Source organism: Pleurodeles waltl, chromosome 9 (assembly GCF_031143425.1).
Source record: "Pleurodeles waltl isolate 20211129_DDA chromosome 9, aPleWal1.hap1.20221129, whole genome shotgun sequence".
Taxonomy (NCBI): domain Eukaryota; kingdom Metazoa; phylum Chordata; class Amphibia; order Caudata; family Salamandridae; genus Pleurodeles; species Pleurodeles waltl.
Genome location: NC_090448.1, coordinates 637379940 through 637407086, shown reverse-complemented (window position 1 = coordinate 637407086; position 27147 = coordinate 637379940). Strand labels below are relative to the sequence as shown.

The 27147-nt window shown below is 43.3% G+C and overlaps 1 protein-coding gene across 1 annotated transcript in view; it reads left to right on the top strand.

Annotated features, from left to right (window-relative positions):
* Positions 1-15706, top strand: part of LOC138259788 (protein jagged-1b-like) — a 439654-nt gene extending 423948 nt beyond the window's left edge. The window contains exon 14 of the mRNA XM_069207676.1: positions 9793-15706. Coding sequence (XP_069063777.1) covers positions 9793-10175 — 383 coding nt within the window. The 3' untranslated portion in view covers positions 10176-15706. The remainder of the gene's footprint in view (positions 1-9792) is intronic.
* Positions 15707-27147: the final 11441 nt, after the last annotated feature.

The following is a 27147-nucleotide window of genomic DNA, read 5'->3' as shown; positions in this document are numbered from 1 at the left end:
GATCAAATGTAGTAGTACACAGTAATTGTCTGTATAGGATGCTAAGGAGGGGGCCTTGAAGGCCTCAGACATTATGGCAAGAGTAACTGTTTTACAGGAGCGTTGGGGTATATTAACCTCTCACATAGATTTTGTCAGAGTATTCTGACATGAAATAGAAAACCTAATGAGGTTATATTCTAACAAAGTAATAGGAATGGGAATTCCACAAGTACATTTCCGAAATATTTGTAAAAATGAGATCTAACATGTGCCCAGTCCTATGTGTAGGGCCGGACACTAATTGTCCTTGTGTTTCCAAATCTCCTATTAATTGGAACACTCCTGGATTATTGATGTTCTTGCCATGATAATTGAAGTCACCCAAAAGAAGGAAATTATCGGAGGCTAAAACTTGAGGTACAATATAGTCGATTAATACTCAACTGAGGTATTTCCTCGCTACAGTAGGGCGATAAATCAGATTCTCTCCAGGATTCAGTAGCAGAAATTATAATTTTGAAAACACATATCTCAATCTATCTGGAGCATATTGCATTGACTGGCTCGACCTTTAGAGAATCGTGGAAAACAATAGTGACACCACCACCCATGCACATTGTCCTATCTAATTTAACCAGGGAGTAGGTTTCTTGTATGGCGGGAGAGAGACAGGAGACAACTGTACCACAAAGCCATGTTTCCGTGAATAAACAACGCTTAGGGCTAAGTGAGGATATAAGAGCCCATATTTCTATGACATGCTTGGCCATCGACCTAATATTACAAAATAGGCTGTCTAACCTCTTGACATTTTTCTTATAAGTAAAGGATTTGAGGTTGTTGTTCAGGGATAGAGTTTTTCCAGGAGACCGGGGGTGGGTAGGGGGGGCGAACATAATGGTCAGTAATAATATTGGTTCACCAGCTTCTGGTGTTTTTGCAATACAGAAAAAATGAAATTTCTTACAGGAGACAGTTGCTGCAAGGGGCATAAGTCTGTGGCTGCAGCATAAGCAAGGAGGGTGTGCCTTGCAGCAGTCCATCTGTATTTGTTTTAATTCAGTGGAGGAGTACTTCCTCACCATACTGTGGGATTAAATTGCCAAATTCTAGGAAGAAGACAAAATGGTCAGGGGTCCCTGTGCTTTGCGTCGTCTAGGCGCAGGTGGGCTTGCCTTTGCCTTTGGAGCACTGGCACAATGCAGCACCTTAAATGCGGCGTTCTGATGGCTGTTTTGGTGGGAGCTCTGTGTCTAGAACACGGCCTACCCAAGATGGTGGCGGGCTATTGGCTCACTGTTGGTATAACAAAGGACATCAGTAAAACTAGTAAAACCAGTAAAACCTCAAATACGTTTGCAAATTTGAATAAAACAACAGTAAAGTGATGAGTTCACCAACTGCAACCTGCAACCATCATCACATACCCAAACAACTCACAACAGACAGGGTCGGGCTGGCCTATAGGGCAATCAGGCAGTGCCCGATGCACTGGCCTGACAGATCAGCATATGGGCCAATTTTCTAGCAGCGTGTGGGATGGTTTATTGGCCTGGTCGGCCAGATATACTGTTGTTTTCCCTGACATTACCACAAGCATTGCCTGCAGCATACACAAATATATGAAGACTCCCATAAATTGCAAAATACTCATACAGCGTAATGTTACACGCTCAAAACTGGCCTGATTTGCAAATGTGGGCCACCCTTTTAGCTTTCTGGTTCGCTATTGGGACACTTTTATGTTGGTGCCAAGGCCTATTTTTTATTCCAGTCTGACCCTGACAACAAAAACTAAAATTCATCCCACAAACTCATACTTCAATGCAGACTCGCAAAATCAATTTTCACTAATAATACTTAGACTCCAGGTCTTTCAGGCTCGCACACCCAGTTACTTCTCAAGATTGTCCACCACTGGACTTTTGGCAGAGTTGCAAAAACTCCTTTCTTCCTCGGACTGGGTATTAAAGACCAAGAAATCACTGAAAAATAATTGGGGACCCCTACTGAAAAGAAGGTGCTTCTATGTAACCATCCTTGGCAACCATTTTTGTGGGAGCCAAACCCCAGTATTTTCCTGAACCTCAATATTTTGATCACCCCATACCTCTGATGGCTCAGCTCCTGCACCCTTGATCTAGTGACAAGACTCACCATTCTTCTTGATATCAGGCCCAACAGATTAGCAGAGTAAATCAAATAGTGACTGGGACTACTCAATACCTGAGCTCTAGATCGATTAAAAGTTAATGAATTTTACAACAAAATTCTCAAATAAGCAGTACAGAGAAATGCAGTCTAGTGCCGTAAAGGCTCAGATATAGAGTACATAGTGTGAAATGAGTATTAGTTCAAGACCCAATAAGAAGCAAAAACCATAATGGAATTAATCAGCATATTTAGAGGGAACAGGTAGGGCTCTCCCAAATTAAGTGGGCAGAATCCCAAGAAGGGAAAATGAGATGTCTCTCAAAATTCTGCCAGATTCACAACTAACACCAGCAGCATCTCCAAAGGAAAAGAACATTCTCAATCTAAATGGACAAAATCCACTTAGGAAAACTAAAAGTCTGTGGTGTTTTTTATGCTCATTTTACACATAAGCAATGAGCAACAACTGCAAATTCAGCATAGCATTACTAGCGATAGCATGCATTTGACAAATCAGAAATGAGATCGGCACTAAAAGACAAACAACACTAACCCATTTCTAAGGTAGAGGAAATATTCAACTAGCTTCTGCAGCAGCAGTCCGGAGTTGTACAACATAACATGAAACATTCCCAAAAAGCACTCTTACTAGTGTGCTAGCAAGCCTGCATAAGAACTTCCAACGGAGGTTCCCTTCAGAAAGCTACATTAGAAACACGATGGAAAGTTTAATTCACACTAATGCTATTTGAGAAAAAAAAAACAATTACTTCACAGCGTCCTGTGCACCGCAGAAACTGTTGGGAGTTACATTTATTCATACATTTATTGGGAGGGGCTGATTGATTGGGATCAGTCACTTCTGATGATTAAATGAACAAATCACTAGAAACAGCATCCATCTTATTAAAAATGTGCCTCTACGAAAATGTGGCATAAGTAAACTACATTAATAATCACACTTCTCATCACCACATTTAATTGTTTTAAATGTAACATCATTAATTCATTGGTTATGACCATATTCGTGACAAAAATCATTAGCACACACAAGTTATTTGTCACCTAGATTGCACATTTGATACATTCATTTACTTTCTGATGCGATTGCACAGGCTTCTCCTTTTGATTAAAGGCAGAGTGCTGAAATAGTACCTATTAAGAACAAGCATTTGTAATGCAACGGGTCTCGTGTTTGCTCGTGTTAGAGCTGATAGCGTTGTAAACTCCTAACCCGACTTTTCACTCGTAATGAAACCTATCAGCAAAAGTGCATTTATGTACGTAACCGGAAAAAGTGCAATTAACTGTGTAACAGGGTCGATATTATGTAAAGCGCTCGACTTCTGCCAAGCAAGATCGCGCTGGGAAAATAGAGAAAAAGTAGTCCACGAGCTGGACGGAAAACAGCGAGCCTCGCATGTTTTCTGTACTTAGTCGATGCGCTCGAGGAGGGCTATCCACCGGAAAAGGCATGACGTATGCATGCCTTCCACTAATGAAATCAAGCAGATTCTAACAGGCAAGCCCACGAGCCAATGAAAGACACTGACGTGACGTGGACAGGGCTCTGAGCCCTTTTTAATTCCTAAAGCGACCTTAAAAAAGAGGACAGCTTTCCTTCGCAACAGCTGGAAGCTGTTCCAGCTGCTGCAAAGGACTATGCACGGTCACCACAGAGGCCCAGCTACCACTGTTGCAGGAGGTACAGTGGCACCGAGGCCCACAGCCCTGAAGGGCCTACTGAATCCTGGTAATTGCTGTATTTTACTAACACAGCAGCAGTCAGAGGAGCCATTTTCCTTGCTGGCATCAGGGCCCCTTTCATCCTTGCAACGCTACTGGGTCCGCAACTCTGAGACCCTCAGGAGCACTTTGAAAAGTTAGAATTACAATTTGTTTTACAGAATCTGAATACTAAAAGGGAAGGTTTACAGGTATAAAATTGCAGATTGACCCTTCATAGCGATCATTCTGTGCATTTCCAAAAGGTTTTTAACAAGTTCTTACAATGTCTGTAATCACTGATGGCAACAGTGTTTCTAAGGCATGTTTACTTGGAAATTCTTTTAGAGAGACATAGTTCAGTGGCAACGTTTCATACTACAAAACCAGGAGACCTCGGTTTCCAATTCCAGCTGCTCCGTTTTATGAAATTGTGTGATCCTCGGCAAAACACTCAATGCCACTGAGGCTCTGCTGCCTAATCTTCCAAAATTGCGGGTGTTCTTATAGGCGATTCAGTGTTCAGTTGATGTTATGCAAGAAACTGAAAAAATTTATTGATTGGAATTTGCTAAATTTGAAGCTTTTGGCTCTTCATGGAAAATTATTCAGCTCAGAGGTGCCAAGAAGACATTGGCAGCACATAATTTTACTCAGAATGGATATTGATTTTCATCTGCAAAGGAGGCACTTTGCCTGCTTCACTGTTCTGTGTGGGATTTGTGGGTGCAAGTCTGGGATACCTATCATATCACATAGTGGGATTTTACACAACAAATGCAGTACCATTGCACTGTGCTGCCTTTACCCAAGCCCGGGATTGGCACGGCATCACCCCATCCTCACAGTCAACCTCATCAAGCAGGCATCCCTGCCTGTAAGCACTGGCTTCCCTCCTGCGTGGAGTTACTTGGCAGCTGTGTGTCTGCCCTTCCGGTATTTGCTGTTGTATCAAATCTAGGGTTCAGGTTTGCATAAGAGCGGTGCCCTCAGGTGGGTGCCAAAGAAGGGAACTGTGCTCACAGGAGAGGTTACCGTTTCTTTTGGTGAGTAACTGCGGGTGGGGCATTACGCCGAGGGTGGAGGAATGTGGCAGGGAGAGGCACAGAGTGTGTACTCACTTGAAGTATGTACGGGATTGGAAGGCCTTAGTCACACGACAACTATATGTAAATAAGGAAATATTTAGTGCTAAAGAGCCCTCCTAAATAGGCCCCTCTTAAAAGTAGAGCTCAGAAGCGCGATCGCGCTGGGAAAATAGAGAAAAAGTAGTCCACGAGCCAGACGGAAAACAGCGAGCCTCGCATGTTTTCTGTAATTGGTCGATGCGCTCGAGGAGGGCTATCCACCGGAAAAGGCATGACGTATGCATGCCTTCCACTAATGAAATCAAGCAGATTCTAACAGACAAGCCCACGAGCCAATGAAAGACAGACATGACATGGACAGGGCTCCAAGGCCTTTTTAATTCCTAAAGCGTCTCGCTTAGTAAACAGATACTTAATAAACTGAAAAATTAGACGCAGAAACAAAAACAATGTCCCACTTAAACGCTGGCTGAAGGACAGAGGTGGGCACTATAAACTAGGTCCTTTTCCTTCTTTTTGGAAGGTAGTGGAGCTTAAAGGGGAACACTAGTAGGTTGCTTTTATTTATGTAAGAGCTGCCTTTCACAAGGTTGTGCACATGCTGACATGGAAAGTACAAAGTGAAGTGGGTGTACTAGGGAACTGAATCATAGAGCTGCCGCAGCAGTAATTTTTGCTTGAAAATTTAAATCTCATTCTGAGTGCTTAATTTGAGCAGGTGGTTGTCGGTGGAGCCCACCAGCACTAATTTTGGGGGACTGGAACTTATTTGTCCTCATTGTATCTTTCCTGAGAACAACAAAGGGAAAAAGTACAGAGGTGCAAGAAAAACAAAGACAGAAAAACTTTCACAAAGAGGAAAGCGGTATCCTGGAAGAGACACAAAAAGGGGCAAGGCGTGCCAGATCGTCGATTAAAGAGGCATGTGATGGATTCTAGACTACACAGTCTTGGTATTTGGTGTACAAGTGCCAGGCGTAGGCTTTTGAGCAGAGCTTTGGGAACCAGCACTTATTCTTCTACAAATTAAACACTGCTCATTCTGTATCACCTGTTCTTAACCTTTATCAAAGAAAAGCACTCTCTGCTGCTATCAATAGCTCAGGGACTTAGGGCTATACAAATGTGGACAGATTAGTCACAGAGGGACATTTTTTAAAACCAATATTAAAGGTAACTTTGAGTGAACCTACAATTCTGGGTCATTTGGACCTAGGCTTAAGAAGCATTGAGTCCATAGACAATGTTGGACCTAACCTTAAGAAGCAATGAGTCCATAACCAAAGTCAGACCACTCCTATATTAGATTTGTATTGGTCAAGTGATGTCTTAGAAGTACAAAAAAAGTTTTTAGTGGAACATAACAAGAAAAATATGTTTTATCTTCCCTGGTGTAAGTATGTTAAGTCTTGGCTATGTCTTCTTGGTGGAACATTTTTTTTCAAATCCTAGTTCTGTTACGATTAGATGTTCCAGAAGCTAAAATACAAATATTGGTTATATGTTACAGAAAATGGCTAGCTGATACGTCAAGGGGAGAAGGGTTTGGGCTAATAGAATCTTTTTAAACTGTAAATCTGATAACACATGTGAAAGCTTTATAGATTAAATCCAACAATAGATAAAGTACATACAGTATTTCAGGTTCTGACTAGGTTTTTGTTGTTGCACCTGGCCTGACTCAATGTATCATACTAATTTATGCCAGGTATGCTTGCTGATCCTGAATTTGAGACTTTTTTTTTCTTTTGCCACGGATATCAAAACGTAGGAAAAAGTTGATTATTCAAGCATGCTGTAATTTTGGGGAACAAATGTTTGTAATAGCCCTTAGCATCTGTAAATCAGGTACGAGTGGTTTCCTAGTATTTGCTATAACTAGATGCTTGTTGTCTGCATGGCAGATCAGACATTAGCTTATTGGCTTAGTCTATTATTTTTATGAGATCATAAGAAAGCCACTATTAAGATATAATTAAGATATTGTCTCAATGTGAAATTATGTTGCTAGGATTAGGGTGTATGGGCCAGATATATATCAAAGGTTTTTACCCATTCTGTGTCTATGGGAAAATGTGTTCATACATATGGCCCTATATCTTTTATTGGTTTTAATATATGTTGAATGTATTTATATCTGTGCATGTTGTATGTATGATTGTGTTTTGTTTGATGGGTTGTAAACCTGAATGAATAAAAGTTCGAAATGAAAATGAGCAACCAGAGATTCGAGACAGAGCAAACGACTTTCAACCAGAAGCAGGTTACAGACCACCTGGTATATATTCATATAGGCCCAAGCTTAATGGACATGCATATAACAGACAAACATGCCCCAAACATCATGACCTATCACACTGGCCCTAAACGTCATACAAAATGATCCCCTCTAAATACCATGTTGCCCTGTACCCCGATATACAACCCAGTGCTTGGTTATGAAAAAACTTTATATAAGAATAAGTATAGCAGGTGTACAAATGGAAATTTGCACAGGGCCCTATTCACAAAAGAAACTATACATGTTCATATTTACTTGTGTACATTTATTGCCACACCCAAATTTTGGAGTGTACATTTACAGGTAGGTGTACACTTACAAGTCTCCACCCACTCAAACCAGGAGTTCGAGTCTCCTACAACAGGTTTTATGTGTAATAAGGTACTACTAGTAACTCTGCACACATAGGTCCAGATCTCTGCCACCAGGGCAGAGATCTCCTTTGAGGAGAATATAGAGGAATATAAAAGTGGCCCCTGAGTGGAGAGGCGTCCAAGTCAGAGGCTTACAATGGCAGGCCCAGTGGAGGCTATGCTGGTGTGAACCGGACACTTCACCACTTTAAATTAAGCAGGGTGACCTCAGCTTTGGCAGGGTGTGAGCACCACCATACTCTAATGAGGCTATTAATCTTTACTAGGCATGTTGTTGAGCTTGAAAGTGGTGCCATTAACAATTGCATGTACAATTTCGAGACGTGTTGCTGTCACAATACGGAACTGCCACGCTGAGGGGAGGCGACAGAGTTGTAATGTTGTGTAACACTTTGGCAAGTGTTCTCATTGAGTCCTGTGAAAGACAGTTGTGCCTTATAGGGTGATATGAATTAGGTTTGAAGAATTTTCAGTTAATCTCTTTGAGGGCAGATGCTGAAGATACAGAATGTGAGATTAATCAGAAAAGAAGGTGCTCACCCTCGCAATAAAAGGGTGTCAGATGTTTGGCCTTTGACAAAAAATGTGCTCCCTGTAGTTGGACTCGGTGGGCCAAAATGCGAAACTGAGGCCGGAGCTCAGATCAACGGCCTGATTTAGATTTTAGCAACAGGTATTCCATCAAAAATATGACGCACACCCTGTTCTCCTTATTACAAGTGCATTATAGCCTAAACACTTGTACTAGGGCTGACGGGATGTATATCATGTGTGTGATAAAGTAATCGTCTGCCAACCTCTAAATCAAGTCCCACCTCTGAGACTAACTTCCACCTTCCATTTACTGACCTGATGTGTGTTGTCATGAAATTGACGAAAAGTACTGACTTCTTGATAGGATAAATTGGACACCACGGAAAAGGGGACCCACATAGGACTCTCTGGAAGATACCCCATATTTACTTAATCCCACAACCGGCATCTGCTATCAGTTGTGAGTCACCAAAAGAGGGTTAGACAAGCTTCCATGTGAGACACAATTGCGATAGCTGCTCAAACTGCACGAGGGCCAAAAAGGGCCTGGGGCAACACACCAGAGGATCCCAGATCACATCCCTCAGCAGGATAAATCAGATTCGAGCGGTTTCCTAGTATTTAGGTGTTTGTTGTCTGCATGGAAGATTAGACATAAGCTTATTGGCCTCTTCTAATATTTTTTATGAATGAAACAAAAGATATTGTCTCATTGTGAAATCATGTTGTTGTTTAACATGGAGGTGTATATATTTTATTTATTTTAATATGTGTTGCTTATACTTATATCCGTGCATGTTTTATGTAAAATTGTGGTTTGTTTGATGGGTTATAAACCTCATGAACAATACAAGTTTGAATTTAAAATGAATGACCAGAGGTTCAAACCAAAGCAAAATATTTTCAACCAGAACCTTGATAGAGTGAGGACCACATTGTATATATTCACAAAGACCCAAGCTCAGTAGATAAACATAAAACAGACTAACATGCTCCCAACATCATAGCCTTTTACTGTAGCACTACACATTATCCAAAATGATCCCTTCTCAATACCCTGATGCCATGTACCTTGAGTAACAACCCAGTGCTGGATATGAAAACAACTGTTCTCTTTTTGGGCTGCAGACAAGGCTTCTCACTGGACCTTATTTTGAACATAATGTTACAATCCCATCCCTGTAGCTCGTGCTTGAACATAATCCCACAAGTAGGACCTAAAGGCTTGAGATTTAGGAAGAGGTAAAAAAAATAACCATAGTAACTCCTGCTTTCTTAGGTCAGCTGCCCTTCAGTTACTTGACCTAACCATGTCCTGTTTCACTTAGTCCAAACAATGATGTAGCACCTAACCTTTGAAACAGTAAATACATCACAGTTCCAGAATGTCTGAGAAGGGTTAAACCGTTGTAGTGGCTGGAGTCACTTAGAATCACTTATTCTCTGGCTTCTATAATCCCAAATCCTTTGAACTGCTAGCGCTCCTTCTCTGGTACCATCTAAAAGGTGAATGTCCCAAACATTGGACTGAGTATCGGATAGGACTAAGTATACAGGAATTACTACGATGATTAATTTTTACTTTATGGTGACAGCATAGCCATGAAGCACTTTGTGACATTTCTAAGTTATCCTCTCCCTTTCTGTTTTCTAGGAGACCACTGGATACTGTTTTATGTGCTAACTCCAGTTGGCATCCTACTGTTTATATTTTGCCTAGTTTGTGGCATTGTGCTGATGCTGAGACGTCGTAAATCCAGAGAAAAGGACACCACCAATGGACATTGTGACAACAATGTTACAGATGCCATCAGCCTGATCCACAATGTGACCAGAAGGGACCTTGAGCAGGTGGTCAGTGAAGAAACACAGCTCAATGGAAGTGCTGACCTTCTCTTCCCTGCAAAGAAAGCCGACAGACTGAAGGACACATATATCTTCTCTACCAGCAATCTAAACAAGCTTGACATCTCAAACCTGGAGCGTGAGAAATTAAATAAACAGCAGGTGGTTGTCTGTGATAACTTGAAGCTCTAAGAAAAGAGAGACTACGGTTGATGCAGTTTTCAACTATCTTTCTTCTTAGGTCCCCGCCCAGTCTGGGGTGTAGAGCAATGCTGCAGTGAGGACCTAAAAACTCATACTGACGAAGGGGATGGACCATTCTGGCACTGGCTGGGATAGTTCCATTGAAATCTCTTGGCAAACAATGAAGACTATTGGAAAAGATGATAATAGACTTGTTGTGAAAGCTCTGCTGCCTTTTAGTGGAAAAGCCTAATAATTAGACAAATCTATTACTGTTCATGCCTTTTCTTTATTTGATGTTGCTTTAGTGCGATGCTAGTAGGTGTGACTGAAAGGATGTGTGATCCTTGATTTATGTTCCAAAGGAATCGCAGGAGCATTCTGTCTCCATGTTCAATTTATTTTGAACCTACCACAGAGAGACAGTTTTATCACATACCACTCAGTCATATAGCCTGACATTATCAATGAGTGACCTACTTCTTTAGGTACTTCTTCATCAAGGAACTAACATGTATTGATGTGAAACCTCTATTGAACACACAGCTTCCTCCATATACCAACTATTCATTCGAGACAGTTTCTTCTCACACATTGCAGCACTGACAGAGCCAAACAAAGGCATTAGCAGCTTCAGCAATGACTCCAGTTAGCACAAATCTAACAAACATGTTCACACAAATACACTCATGTGCATGTTCACTCTAGCATGTGCACACACAAATAGCTCCACTGATGGATCACAGCCCTCACATAGAAGGGCAAGCCTATTTCAAAAACTTGCACTTTGTAGAATAGTCTCCCTCACACACATACACTTCTTTAATATTGAAGCTTAAAGTTACCACTAAAGACCCTCCCTCAATCCACCTGTGCTCTAATGATGGTGACTGTTGCTACCTTGGGGAAAAAGCTATTCCTCATACCACTCCACAGATGGCATATAAGTCCAGACCGTGGAGGAACCTATCTGGCATACACTTTTTCACTAAGCAAATCTAATTATGCTGTGAAAGACCCTCCCTCAGGCACAATATGTCAGGGATGGGGCCTATTTCAGGCCTTCAGGAAGAGCCTCCTGCATTCTGTTCAATTTATAGTCTCTACTTAGCCATAGCTTTCATACTGTTCTTTTTAAAGAGCAAGCAACCATGCCCTGATGGGACCTTGCTGTTCCAGTCATATCTTAGTGGAACACAAATATACTATAGAATGACAGCCCTCTGAACCAATCTGCAAAGATGGAGTCCACAGCCCCTGTCCAAATTGCACCAGTAATAGAGTCATAGCCTGTTCGGAGGGGCATCCATGTAATCATTGATCCCTCATAAAATCAAGTCCTGCTTCAGAGAGACAATGTTCTTCCATCCATCACTAGATCTCCGTATATTGAAATAAGAGTAGAGCATTCTCTGTTTATTCAGTCTGCACATCATGAGAACACTACTACTGGTGGTGGTTTGCTTGTTCTTTTTGTTCGACTCAACCAAGTGCCCTAAGACATTTTCACTATGTATCATAGTTGCTAGTCTGGGGCCAGTTTTTGAATGCTGGTAACATCCCATTATCTTTACTGGAGACACTGTTTCTCTTGAATGCTGCCTTGTGGTGCTTTCTTAATGTGTATTACAGGTATGCCATTTACTGTGTCTTTACATTGATGTCTTCCTTGGGTATGTTACAGGACCATTTTATCTGATACCGTTGAATCCTCTTGTTCATGGATGATTAATAGGGATCTTTTCTGTCCACAGTGTCTAACTCAGACTTCTAAAAGAAAGTTTGGACTTTTGTGTTCTCTCAGGCCTTTTTCAGGGATCAGTAAATATCCCTGTGTAATGAATGTTTGATCGTTTAGTTCCAGTGGGAAAAGATTTGCACAGTGCGCCTATACTTTCTTTGCTTGTGATGTTGGTACAATGGGGTAAGCTGGCTGACTTTCCTCAAGTATTGTGTAGTGCCTTTGGTAGTTTGCCTTCTTTGTGGGGTCTGCAAAGTGGGCCAAATGCACGTGTTCCATGCTACTGAGTGGTCTAATTTAGACTCATAATCCGTCACGTTTCAGCCCAGCTCTTTGTTCAACTGCTTACGCTATTCGGTATTGCTGTGTGAATGATGAAGAATTGTAAGTTTTTCATATCCTAGTTAGGGAGAATTATAACTAACAATAATGTGCAAACACTCACTGTCCCCCTGACTTTCAGTGACATTTCTTAGGTTTCTTTTTCATTTGATCAATACTGACAGGCTAAACATATTTCATTCTAGTACCTATAGCGAAACATAGAATTTGACTTAGCGCCAAATCTAGGATTTGCCCAAGACAGATTAGTATTGAATTGTGTTAATAATCAGATTTACGGGTATGGTGATGATATGTGCCACCCAATTACGCATATTCTGGCTCTTACACTTTCTATTCTCTATCCATGTCATATAATGTCAGCATCACACTTGCATTTTATTTGATATTTTTACATCCTTCATCTTGTTGCTGCTAGGGTCTGATAGATTGGTATATGTCCTGCTAAAATTCAGTTTTGCTTTCATGTGACTAAGGAGGTATTTATTACCAACTATCCAACTTCTCCCCCTTGCTGTCTGTGTTACTATTGTACCTATGCTCTATCGTACTGTCGTCCTTTTCTTGGTTTACACGGCTAGCATCATTTCTGCCCATCTCTGGTTGTTCCTTTTGCTGTCTAGGCTAGATGCCTTCCATTCTTCTATGATGCCCCAGTGACCATTCCATATATTTCTGGCATTCAGCTCTGCTTCTGTCTGCCAGTTGATCTGTTCCTGTAACCGTCTTAACCCTTAGATTATCTTTTTGTGTCACTCGTATTTAAATTCTAGGTCGCCATCATCCATGTTGCTTGCTCAGTTTACCTAACCTTCTGGGTTAGGCGAATGGCATGGAGACTAAAAAACATCTCCTTGCATCTGGGAAAAATGCGTGGCTATTCTTGTTTTGGCAAGTCATACCCCTAAAATCTGTGTACCAGAAAATAAATATTAGGATTATAGACATCTCTCAAACGTCAGTAGTAACCAGACTGAATCCAAGGGAATTGGAAAGAATGATTAACAAACAGATTTCACGTTACATCTCATCTCTCCTCAGAAGATGGTTTAGAGGCCAGACTTCAAGTTATGGAGCGGCGCAAAACTTTACAAACAGCGCATTCAATAAACAGAGCTCACAGTTTTTGCATACAGCTTAAAAAGCATCTTTAGAATGCAAATCTCAGTGCTTCACCGACACGTTGAATGTTATACAGTTCCAATACTCGGACTGCGCAGAACTTTACAGAATTGTTACTGAAGGCAGCAGGACCATCCTCACTGCGTCCCCAACGACTCTGCCCTCCTCCTCCACCAACCTCCCTGCGCACCCAGTCCGTCCAAATCTACCTCCTCTCACATACCTCCTACTGAGTTAAATCATGCCCTTCATGGACCACGACTGACCCACCTAGGTCCCTAACTAAAACCGTTTACCGTTCAGCTTGCGGGCCCTGCCCGATAGGATCTCATCATCTTCTGCAATTAACACTGATCTCTATGGCTGACCAGCTAACTTCATTTTATGTAATGTAAGTGCTTATAAGTACATATACAGGCCACTGCCCATTCCTCCCCTCTAGTTATTTCCTCCTCTCCCTATTCCCCCTCTTCTCAAGAAACTCATCCTTTCTTTCAACAGCTACACTTTTATTTTCACGCACTCAATCCGTTCAGTCCCTTTCTATTGGAATTCCATGCTCTTCGTTTGACAAAAACACTGCCTATCAAGTTGTTAACGTTATTTCAACTGCCTTCCACCGCTGCCTCAGCCATCCCCCCCTTTCGCCCCTGCAATGCATGCTAGTCCTCATCTGCTTCTGACTACTCATTCCAAATCTGACGTGGCTCCTTGCTGTTCCTGCCATCTCCAGTACCGATTGGTGTCCCTCGAACTAAGTCCAGGTCTGCATCTTTTCTCCATCTATACCGCATCCTGTAGCGATGACCTCTCTATCGGATTATCCTATCATAGGCTTGCTGTTGATACAAAAATCTTTGCACCTTCTCCTTTACTGTTCTCCTTCAGCAGTCGAAATATAACTGTCTCAATACAATCTGCGACTGGGTGCCTCTGTAGTCCCTTATGCTGAAGTCACCTAAAACAGACAAAATGTATTTTTCTGTCACCTACACACCCACTTTTGTATCAACACTTTCTCTTTTCCTCCTCACTCTCCAACCTGTTTTAAAAATACCAAAGGTCCGCCACAAATGCCTTTCCATTTAGCCAATGATTTTGGGATTGCTGCACTACTCTATAGCAAACTTCACTATTAATACAGATTACTGCTCGGTCTCCTTCTCTTCTCATTCTCGACACTGTTCAAAGTTCTAAACTTCACAGGAGAATCCTATACATTCTCCTCACCTTGCTCTACTGATACCATATTCAGTAGTTGTCACCAGTAGGCAGCGCTGTGATCAAATTGCTGATCAAATTTGGAAGCCCTTTACCAAATTCTTCCTGGCAAATCCTCATTTCTTGTCTAACCCACCCACAATATATGCTTGAACAGCCAAAACGTCCTAGTTCCTTCCAACCTTTCCTGTGCCTCTTCGAGATTCTGATCCTTTAACTAAATAGGGCAGCGGTTCTTAACCCTTTGACTTCTGTGGAACCCCAATGCACCCTTACGGGAACCCTGGACCACCTACTGGATTATTATTGGAATCCAGGGACACCTACTGAGTTTATTATTGCAATCAGGGGATGCCGAACTAAGCAATTTTGATTATTTGAACCAGAAAAAAATTACAAAAAAATACGGGAACAAGCATTTGTCAATCAAATGCACAAAATATGAAATATTTAATTGGACTGTTGGAGCTTTTCTGAATTCAGTTTTGGCCACCCATTGTCCATACTATTTGATTCACTTGCACTGCTTTCACAAATCAATCTGAGGATATAAACTTAGGGCCTGATTACGATCTTGGCTGACAGGGTCACTCCATCACAAACTTGATGGATACCCCGTCCGCGGTAGTACGATCCCATTATAACCTATGGAAATCATAGTACGGTGGACATAATATCCATCTCGTTTGCGACGGAGTATTCCATCCGCCAAGGTCGTAATCAGCCCCTTAATTTTTAGCCTCCAATTTTGGAATTCCTTCACAATTACAGAATCCCGGACCACAGGTTAAGAGCTACTGAACTAGGGCCCTCCTCTGAAATGCACTTCCTGCTTAATTATGTGCAATCGATGTACCACCTGACCTCATGGGTGCACTCAAAACACACTTCTGATACTAGAACAAAACAATTGCTAACTACTTCCTCGCACCAAATGTACAACCCCCGTTCTTTAGTAAACTGATTACTGTAAATCTGTATAATATGTGAAAACCACTTCCATTCTCTAGGTGCCCACCCAGTCTGGCACTGATGTATGTACTGTCACTTTGTTGCTATGTACAGTGTTTTTGTAGAAATGCTACAGTTGATAAATAAATACAAATATAAATTACACAGCACCTTATTTCCCCTCATATTCTAATGCCTCATCGGCGGTTGCAAGGTATAACTCTCCTGTATTCTGGGACTAGACTGCAAATGCTTGGGTACTGCAACAGAAAAGTGATCATCAGGTTGTCCGTCCAGAAGAGAACTTTATTGCTGATTCCAGGAAGTGGTCCAGTGAACGAAGCAAACACCTTTATTTAAACTGAATATCAAGCTACCTTTCTAAAGATTTTCGGACATTTCACAGTGGGGCAAACCAAGACTCACTCTCGATGCCGGTGTTTTCCCCCCAAAGTGATTATCGCTTTTTGAAAACTTTTTTTTGTATAGGGGTTGCCCCCACCCCCACCCTGTCCTTGCACTCCCCTTCCCACCTTGCCCACGTGCATTTTGCACCTACAATTGCAGAGCTGTTTAATTACGTGCTGCACTACAGGTAGCGAGATGCTCGCCTGCAAGTGACAAGCCACAGTCTGCATACCCGTTCTGAAATCGGACAGTGCAAGTAACTGCTGGTATTATACTGCTACAGCAAACTCTTGGAATGGAAATACCTTTCGCACAATTTCACACAGTTTGTAGCAAAACTGTTAAACACAACAGTTCTGGCAATAATTTCATCAACCGCTGGACGATCTTTTGAGATTTCGAAGGCTTACCTTCCTCCAGGTTGTATACAGACTGCTGCATCAGAAGAAGTAACTTCCTGTAATCTTTCCACAAATAAAGCCACATTTTTTAGTCAGTGAGTCATAAAAGATCAAAACGAAAACATATAGAACACATACATTTTGTACAGGTAACAATAATCATAAATAACCCACTGTAGCTGACTCTTTTATCCCGTCCAATTAATAATATTTCTTTGTAATACTCAATTACCTTCTAATAAAATTAAGAACAGCATGGCAGATTTCTAATGAATCAAGATTCAATCAAAATCTAAAACCTTCCTGATGTGCCTTGTTAGATCAAATTAATGTGTGTATTTTCAGTTGAAGAAGATTAAGGGGCATATTTATACTCTGTTTGTGCCAGAATTGTGTCGTTTTTTTTTACGCAATTCCGACGCAAAACTAACTCCATATTTATACTTTGGCGTTAGACGCGTCTAGCGCCAAAGTCCATGGAGTTTGCGTCATTTTTTAGCGTGGACACCTACTTTGCGTTAATGAGATGCAAGGTAGGCGTTCCCGTCTAAAAAATTGACTCCGAGGCATGTGCGCCGTATTTACACTCCCGGGCAAAATTCACGCCCGGGAGTGGGCGGGTCAAAAAAAATGACGTACGGCCGCTTTTGCGCCGTTTTTTAGCGCCTGAACAAGGCAGGCGTTAAGGGACCTGTGGGCTCGGAAGGAGCCCAAAGGTGCCCTCCCATGCCCCCAGGGACACCCCCTGTCACCCTTGCCCGCCCCAGGAGGACATCCAAGGCTGCAGGGACCCATCCCAGGGACATTAAGGTAAGTTCCGGTAAGTATTTTTTTAAATTTTTTTTGTGGCATAGGGGGGCCTGATTTGTGCCCCCCTACATGCCACTATGCCCAATGACCATGCCCAGGGGACATAAGTCCCCTGGGCATGGCCATTGGGCAAGGGGGCATGACTCCTGTCTTTGCTAAGACAGGAGTCATTTCTATGGGGGTTGGGAGTCGAAAAAAATGGCGCAAATCGGGTTGAGGCGAAAAATTTGCCTCAGCCTGACTTGCCCCATTTTTTGAAGCCCATTCTCCATATCCCCCTACGCCGGCGCTGCCTGGTGTACGTCGTTTTTTTCCACGCACACCAGGCAGCGCCGGCGGCTAAAGCCGGCTAACGTCATTGATTAAATACGGCGCCCGCATGGCGCTTCAGAATGGCGTTAGCCGGCGCTAATTTTTTTGACGCAAAACTGCGTTAGCGCAGTTTTGCGTCAAAAAGTATAAATATGGCCCTAAATATCATCTTGTGGCAAAGTGCAATGTAGTGATAAATTGCCAGAGAGACAAGCTGAGTGACTTGTTGCCTGCGCTTAAGATGCACCTGCTCAAAATAGACCGACTTTATATGAGATTTGGTAGTACCAGAAATTCACGCAGGATCATTAAAAAGCTCTATAACTCCACTAAATGTGTGCTTAACATATATTCAATCCATGGTATGGACTCAGCATTGTTGAGGGCCAGGCAATCTTGGAGAATTTATTTAGAAAATTCTAGTTTGATGTTTTGCCAAACTTTTAACCATAGTAATAATGGAGCCTGTCCCAAAGTATCCCCAACATAATTTAAACCCACCTCTGAATGACAAAATAATGTTGGTGCACCCTGTGGGATCATCACAAGTCTTAGAAGGAAGCCATTCTCTACATTTTGAAGTCTGGACAGTCAGAATGCCCCAGAGTCCAGCCCTGTATGTTGTGACTGAAAGGCATTTGACTCTGTAAAAAGTCATCATTCCCTTCACTGGTCTGTGGCCTAATTTTGCAATGAAGTGAAAAATTGCTTCAATGGCTCTAATTGTTTGTAGCACCCTCAGTATAATCAGGGAGTCCCAATTTAATTGTGAGTTAAATGGTAATCCAAAATAACAAAAGCTTTCAACTTTGGAGATGGTGCTCCCTGGATGTAGAATATTTTAGATTTAATATTTTTTGCCCCACAGACCGTTATAAAGAACTTCAGATGATTTATCTTCAAGTCCAGAGATAACAGAAACTCCAGAAAGGCGACCAAGGCTTTCTGGAGACTATTATTGGTCCTTGAAAGCAGGACTGCAATGTATGTGAAAAGAAGAGAAAGGATAAAAACGAGTGCTTGCTTTGTGGAAATCCAATTTCATCTGAAGTAGGTGGGTTTCTAAACCATTTAAATGAATGAGGAACAAGAATTCAGCTAAAAGGCAGCCCTGCCACACCACCTGGTTGGAATATACAAAAAATGTATACTCTTCCCCTTGACCAAAACGGATCTTAGCCGAGGTGCGCCAATGCCCTCGTCGGTGGGGAGTAACCAGCGGTTCTTCTACCCCCATACTACCAAGCATGTCCCACAACTTGGCACGATGGACTGTGTTGAAAGCACACAACAAATCTATGAATGCTAGATGTAAAGAGTCTTTCATGGACTTGGTGTACTTTTCTACAATGAGTGATAAATTCGGACACTGCTCAACCGTGCCAATTCCTTGTCTAAACCCATACTGGGTTACTGAGGGGACATTGTTTAAAATAGCCCAACCCTCCAATTGTGCCAAAGGGATCCTGCCCAAAATCTTCACTGTGGAATCTAATAAAAAAAATTGGCCCATAACATGCCTGGTCAGATCTATCGCCTTTTTAAAAATCAACACCACAATAGCCTCTTCCCAAGTTGAAGGAAGTGGTTCAATAATGGCAGCTGGGAACACATTGGCAAGCAAAGGGCTCCAAAATTCAGGTTTGTCCTTGAATAAATCTACAGGAACTTCATCGAGCCCTGGGGCTTTTCTATGTTTGCTTTGCTTAATGGCTACCTCTTGCTCTTTCACTGTAATAGACTGGCTAAACAGATGCGCAATTTCCCAATCCCTTTGTGTCAGGGGCCTCAAATCATTGGAGTGATCAGCCTTATTAAGGAGGATAAAACTTCGGATGAAATGGGTAACCCAGACTGGCTCTGGAATTAAACAATCTACATTGAGTGAAGACCCTTCTCAAAATAATGGATGATTCACAACTTCCCAGAATTGCCTCATATCCCTCAGACCCCCAGCAGGTCAGACCAGGCCTCATTTCTAAGTTTAGTTTTTCTAGCCTTAATAGTAACTTTATACGTTTTATGCACTAAGGCAATGATTTCTTTATTTTTAGGAACAGAATGACATCTTTAACTGTTTGTTCGTCTTTGAGCTGCCCTTGTTAAACAACGAATGGTGGGGTGGGGTATGTGAAACGTCTTACTGTTAGGGCTTCTGCAATACCTGAGCAAACACTCTCTTTTAGTCCTTAAATATACAGAGCGAGAAAGCCTCCCAGGTTAGGCACTTATATAGGTGCCCAATATTTTCAGAGACTATTTTTCTCCAAAAGTAATTTTGAATCAACCTGCGCCAATTTAAATCTATACCCTTTATTTGTGTTATAGGTAAGAGGGGTCACAGTCTTTCAAGGCACTGCTAGCTAGAAATCTATTTTGGGAAAAGCAACTAAAGGGTTATGATCGCTCACACAATTAGGGGAAATTATAAAAATTGTTCACAAAATAGTTAAAAGTGTTGGAAATTAACATAAAATCAATGATACTTGATGTATTCCCTCCTATAAACGTAGGGTGAAGGTTAGGAGAAATAATCCTAATATATTCACTCAGGAATACTAAGGGCCATATTTATACTTTTTGACGCAAAACTGCGCTAACGCAGTTTAGCGTCAAAAAATTTAGCGCCGTCTAACGCCATTCTGAAGCGCCATGAGGGCGCCGTATTTATTGAATGGCGTTAGCCGGCGCTACCAGACCGGCGCTGCCTGGTGTGCGTGGAAAAAAACCACGTACACCAGACAGCGCCGGCGTAGGGGGAAAATGGCGTATGGGCGTCTTAAAATGGGGCAAGTCAGGTTGCGTCGAAAAAATCGTCTTAACCCGACTTGCGCCATTTTTTAACGACGCCCATCCCCCATCAACATGACTCCTATCATTGTAAAGATAGGAGTCATGCCCCCTTGCCCAATGGCCATGCCCAGGGGACTTAAGTCCCCTGGGCATGGTCATTGGGCATAGTGGCATGTAGGGGGGCACAAATCAGGCCCCCCTATGCCACAAAAAAAAAAAAAAATACTTACCTGAACTTACCTTAATGTCCATGGGATGGGTCCCTCCGTCCTTGGGTGTCCTCCTGGGGTGGGCAAGGGTGGCAGGGGGGGGTCCCTGGGGGCAGGGGAGGGCACTCTGGGCTCATTTTGAGCCCACTTGTCCCTTAACGCCATGCCTGACCCAGGCGTTAAAAAGCGGCGCAAATGCGCCGTTTTTGGCCACGCCCACTCCCGGGTGTCATTTTTGCCCGGGAGTATAAATACCACGTAAAGGCCTGGGAGTCATTTTTTAAGACGGGAACGCCTCCCTTGCATATCATTAACGCAAGGAAGGGGTTCACGCTAAAAAATGACGCACACTCCGGGCACTTTGGCGCCCGAAGCGTCTAACGCCATAGTATAAATATGGCGTTAGTTGGCGTTAGTTTAGCGTCGAATTTGCGTCGAAAAAAACGACGCAAATTCGGCGCAACCAGAGTATAAATACGGCCCTAAATCCTCAGAGAATACAATATTATTTGAGGCATCCCCATAGTTTGAATGTTTGAAGTGTGGTGACCCTTGCCCATCATTATTTTCCAAACCACAAACTTGCCGGTGGCTAACCTCACATACTGTACAACTGAAGTAACCTACTCAAAGCAAACTATGTGGGACATTTTGCTTTCACAGTAAACATTTCCTCATGTAGCAGAATCACAATATTAGATCAGTGATTATCAAATATGTTGTAATAAGGGTTTATCATCAACTAATGCACAGTGCCCAACTCTAAAAGCAACAGTAATTGGTACCAAGGAGAGGAGTCAACAGATTTAGGCCCGTATTTATAGTTTTTTAGCGCCGCATTTGCGCCGCTTTTTGACGCAAAAGCGGCGCAAACGTACAAAATACAATTGGATTTTGTAAGTTTGCGCCGCTTTTGCGTCAAAAAGCGGCGCAAATGCGGCGCTAAAAAAGTATAAATACGGGCCTTAACCTTTATACTGGGCAACTTAACTGAACCTCCCACAGCTCTCCCAGAGGCAGCAGGCACAGCAGGATTGCAAAAAGAGAGAAAACCATTTATATTTAAAAGTCTTCCATGGCCCATGTCTCTTGAGATCATATCACATCAAAATATTTGCTGATGGCCAACAAGACCTCATTTGGAGTCTTGCAGTGGATGTCAGTGATTTCCAGGATGGAACTTTAAAAAAGTCTCCAGGACAAGATGCTAATGGTGGAACACTCTCAGCTGGATCTGGCTTCTTCAGCTGACCTCAAGGCCCTATCTTATTTAGAGACGGGTCAGTGGTTATGGTGGCAGACATAGAACCATTCTGAGTAGACATCGATAAGCACCAGTCATTTTCTTGCAAATTGCTTAGAGCAGAAAGGTAGTTACTTATAGAGAGCAATGAAGGGCATTTTTGGATACGTTTTTACTGGCATTTGTAGAGTATCCAAATACAATAATGGATTCTGATATCGCATGTTTAGGACATCTTGTTCGATTACAAGAACAATCAAGAACTCCCCTTCCTCCCTCAATATCCCAGTACCGTTCCCTCTGGCATTGTTCAGCAATAAACAGGGTAACATAAAGTGCATTGTCAGTTGGATAAAGTTATAGGTTCCACGTCCTTCCCCTTCATATAAGCTTACTCCAATTCCTCCCACCGTCAGCCATCTGCATTCTCCCACCCCTTCCACTCCTTGGATGGGTGTCCAACAGTTTGGAAAGCATCACTGCCCAACCCTGCAGGTCATCAATTAGTTATTTGTCCCTACGTGTCTTCTGCATATGACATTCCTCCGCATTCGCCCACTAAGCCACATCTCTCCACCGTTCCGCAATCTTCGGAACAGATGGGAACAGCCACCGAATAGCAATTCTATGCTTAGTCAGCATGAGTCCCAGTATGAGGAACTTTCTGTTTAGTTTCCATTTTCTCACTGGGATCCGGCCCAACAAACACTGTCTCATGTCTCTGGATGTGGACCAACCCATGGTCACATTCAAGGATTTAAGCACTGTGTCCCAATACTCGTCCAGTGGGGCATACCCATAGCATGATTATAAAGTCCACATGGGTCTGGGCACAGCAGGGCAAGATCAGTAGCGTGCAGGATAGATGGCGCGCAGGGTGCTTGGGATAAGGTAAACCTGGTAAATAAGAATACATTTGATTAGCTTAAATCTAGTATTAGAGGATGTGGCCTTTACACTCTCATGTGCTCCTTCCCACTCCTTGGCCAAGAGTGGCATCCCCAGCATGTCATGCCACTTGGTGGGGACTGAGAGCTTAATTCACGGAAGATCCTCCCACAGTGCCCTATAAAGAAGTAACCCCAGTCTACGACTGCCTGCTAAATTCAGCAAGGCTGTTAGAATCTGGGACTCTGGAGGGGCTTCCAGAAAAGAGGGTATTTTGTGAGCTGTCAGTGCTATTTTGGCATATTGAACAAATTGCCTGATCCCCAAGCTAAATGTTTCTATGGCGTCAGTGAGCATGATAAAACAGTTGTCTGGATATTAGTCCCTCAGGGTAGTGGAGCCCCCCTCCCGCCATTTGTCTATTGACATCCAGTGTGCAATCAGTGAAAAAGGGCAAAACGCCGCCTACCTGATTACAATGGCGTAGTGGTCGGGACCCTCACACCCATCATTAATACGTCCAGCAGATCAGCGCCTCCAAAGGTGCCTTTCAGTAATCGGGATTCTCATGGTCGTCTAGCCAGTGTACTGCATGTTACAATTGGGCTTCCGGATAGTGTAACTCCAGGTGTGGTAGTTCAAGGCCTCCCCTGCCCCAAGTGCGTTTAAGAGTAGACGGGCTACCTGCTTCCTCTCTGTAGCACACAGAAGTTTGACTATCAATTTATCTAGTTCTACAAAATCTCTTCTGGGTATCTTATAAAGCACCCCCTGAAAGATGTATAGACATCAGGGCAGAATAATCATTTTAACTAGTACCAGTTTCCCCATCAGTGACAGATGCAAAGGATTTCAGAATTGTATTGATGGTTTTAACCCTTCCAATGCTCTCCTCGTGTTGGTTTCCCCAGACTTCGGCGCTCCGTGAGCCAGTCTAATCCCCAAATATCTGACTCTCTAAGTCTCCCAGGGGGGATCCTCTCAGGGAAGAGCGGTCGCTGGCTTATGGGCCAATTCCCCCATTGGGAACAGCCTTAATTTAGTATGGTTAATGTGTAACCAAGACACCTCGTCAAACTCGGTTAGGAGTGCTAGAATAATTGGGGTGGAATACGCGGGCTGACGGAGATAGAGGAAGCCATCAATAGCATACAGGGATATCACATGCGTATTCTCGCCTGTTCATCTACCCCAGCCTCTGAGCGTGTCATGTAGCCGGCATGCCAGCCGCCCCATCGTTAGAGCGAAGAGCAAGGGTGACAGTGGGAAACTGTCTGGTCCCATGAAGCAAGTAGAATCAACTAAACACCCCTCCCCCCTTATGCACTCTCGCCATCAGGTTCCCATGAAGCAGCTCTGTCCACTTCAGGAAGCACTCCCATAAGCCCACCCTCTGCAACACCTTCCACAACTATTCCCATGACAGGGAGTCGGACAGTTGTTCAATGTCTAGGAGGGCTAACATGTATGGATCCTCCTCTAAGGCTCCTGTGTGTGCCAGACCAGCGAAAGCCTTCCCAGGTTGCAGAGGGTATTCCTCCACGGTAAAAATCTGCATTGATCTTCATATACCAACTGGGGCATATGCAACCAGAAACTGCATCGCCAGGACTTTAATCAGGATTTTCACATCGTTTAACATAGAAAGGGGACAATAGGATGTTACCCCAGTAACAGCCTTATCCGGTTTAGGCAGCATGTCACTGAGTGCCTCCCTCATTGAGACTGGAAGCAGTCCCTTCCCATATGCTTTGTTGTAAACTTCCAGTAGTCTGTCTGCCATCGACCATGCTCTGCACTAATAGAATTGTGCTGGCAAACCATCTCCTCCCAGGCTTTAGCCATCTTCAATGCTTGTACTCCCATCATTATTTATTTTCTCATTAGGGGAGCGTCTAAGCTATCTCCCTCCTCCCTAAATAAGGAGGCCTTCTTTGACCGGACTAAATAAGTGTCATCCTCCTGACTGGTGCAGCATGGTGGTGACGCATACATTCCCTGTACGTGTGTAGCAAAGACTTCTGTAATGCCTTGCTCCGTGCATATCGCCTCACCACTGTCTCTGCTAGTACAGACAAATTTGTCAACACTGTCCCACGTCTCTAGCAACTCCTGCTTACTTTCCTTCCATTCAATCAGTCTCTGAGGCTGCCCAACCATACTGCACTCTAGGCCTTTGAATCTCTTCTCCATGGCATCTAGGGTCTGAAATGTTGCTGCTTCACTCCATAGGATACCTTCAAGCATTCACTATGCAACACATGTTCATGGCATCCCATTCTACATCCCTTGCGCTCCTCCAATTCTCTGTGATGTAGTGCTCTGAAACCTCATCACTGCACTTGTGAATACTGGGTCCAAAAGGGCCTCTGCCTGCATCCTCCAAAGAGGCATACTGGGGGCCTCTGTGGACAACCTGGATGACAACAGTAAGGGTGAATGATCTGATAGGTATTGTGCCAAGTAGGAGATGTTTTTTCACAAAGTGGGGCAAGGCACCAGATAATAAACATTAGTTGCACCAACTATACCTCCCCGTGGTGTGGCACAAGGCAGGAATATACTTTACCCCTCAGGAATATTACCCTCCATATGTCCTGTAAGCCCAGACTAGCAATAGTCACTGTAAGATCGCTTGTCATTGCAGGCTTTGTATCCATCCTAGTGGGGGGCGACAGTCCATCTCACCATCCATCACACATTTCAGGTCCTTTGCCAGGAGGACCTCGAAGCCCAAATGATCCGTTGCTACCCCCATTACTGAGCCAAAGAAGTTTGCATCATCCACATTAGAGCATACACATTCACAAAACACATATCTCTGGCATCCAGTGCTTCTGAGACAATCACAAATCCCCTGAGGATTCAGTTCAATCCCCTTGACCACAGAGAGTCCCCCAGTGCCACCTATATCAGGGTCCCTGTGGCATAGCTGGAATAAGATGCCACAAATACCTGGACCACCATCATAGTCTCAAGTGTGTAATGCAGTTCCCCAGGTGTGTGTCTCTTGCAAAAATGCCTCTGTTATCCCATAATGTCATAGATAGGAGCACACCCTTCTCCTTTTTTCAGGCTGCCCCAGTCCCCGCACGTTCCAGGTAAAGAGCTTCCAGGTGGTAGCCATGGACCCCATAAAACATGCATTCTTTCATCCCACTGTGTACCATTCAGCTCTTGTCCTCAGTCTCTCTTTTTTCTCCAGTATGCCAAGTTTATAGCGCAGTCATAATACAGCCCATTCCAAAACAGCTCTCGAACAACACCCCTTACCCACAGGCAGTGAGTCAGAACAACTAAGACCACTGACAGTTAGGCCACCTACACAGTCCCACCACTCCAACCCCCACTACACCATTGGCTGAGGCCTCACACCTCCTACAATGAAATGCAGCCCACCTAGACTTCTGCCAGCAACCAATTCATCGCTTCCTTATTCTAACATTATTAGTAAAAGCTGAAAGGTTCAAGCTCATCTGGGTAGTTGCCCCCCAAAGTGACCATCCATATATGTATTGAATCTGTAGTCTTTGTTACTGAACCTGTCTTGATCAGCTACATGTCTTCAATGGAAGTTACCCACCACCAATACGTTACTGATGTAGTCTTGCTGTGGAACTCAACCACTCCTTCTTCCACCCTCATCACTCCAGCTCCTAGTCCGCAGCATCAATACGATAGTCATTGCCTCTCCTGTGTCTGGAATGATTTGCGAGTGTCTGGCACAAAGTTTGAGTCCTCTAGAGTCCTGTATGGACACAGAAGGATCTTCTCTTTTGACAGACACAGGAACTTTGTTCAGAGTCTGCTGAGTGTCTGAGTGACTTCATGCTCCTCCGGAAGGTTCCACTCCCACTCCCACTCACCCTCTTGTAAGATTGTTGTTTGTGTGGAGTATGGCCTAGGGTGCTGACCTAGTCATTGGCTTCCTCAGGAGTAGCAGAAAAGAGCACCTTCCCTTCGTGCTGTACCTTAAGCTTCACCGGTAATATCAAACTGTGGCAGATGCAATGGCAGTCGTTTCCTGCGGAGGTTCTGGACCCTCTGGGTATAGTCTGAGAAGATCATGATGTTCCTGTTATCAAACTGCCACCCCCGAACCCTCACATGTAGTATTGCATCTCTGTCTTGAAAATTAAACAGATGGGAGATTATGGCACAAGGCTGTGGCCCTCATTTTGATACCGGTGGCAATGCACAGTGGGCCCGTATGATGGTGAAACAATTAGAGAGGTTCCTGGGCTTCAAGGTCATCGTGATCCAGTCTTCAAGGACCATTTCTACAAACTGCCCCTCTGCTTTCTCAGGGAAGCCCACAAATCTAAGGTTGTTCCTCCTCCTATTATCCAGGTGAGCCATGAGCGCCTGAAATGTGGACATCGTTTTCTTAAGAGTTTCCACTTCCTGTTGGAGCTCTGTAACATGCCCCATCACCTCTGTGACTCCCTCCGAGATTTTTCTGAAGTTGGCTCTCAGCTGGACCACCTCAGGCACCACTGTGTCGATGTTCCCTTGCATGATTTCTTGGGACCCCTTTATT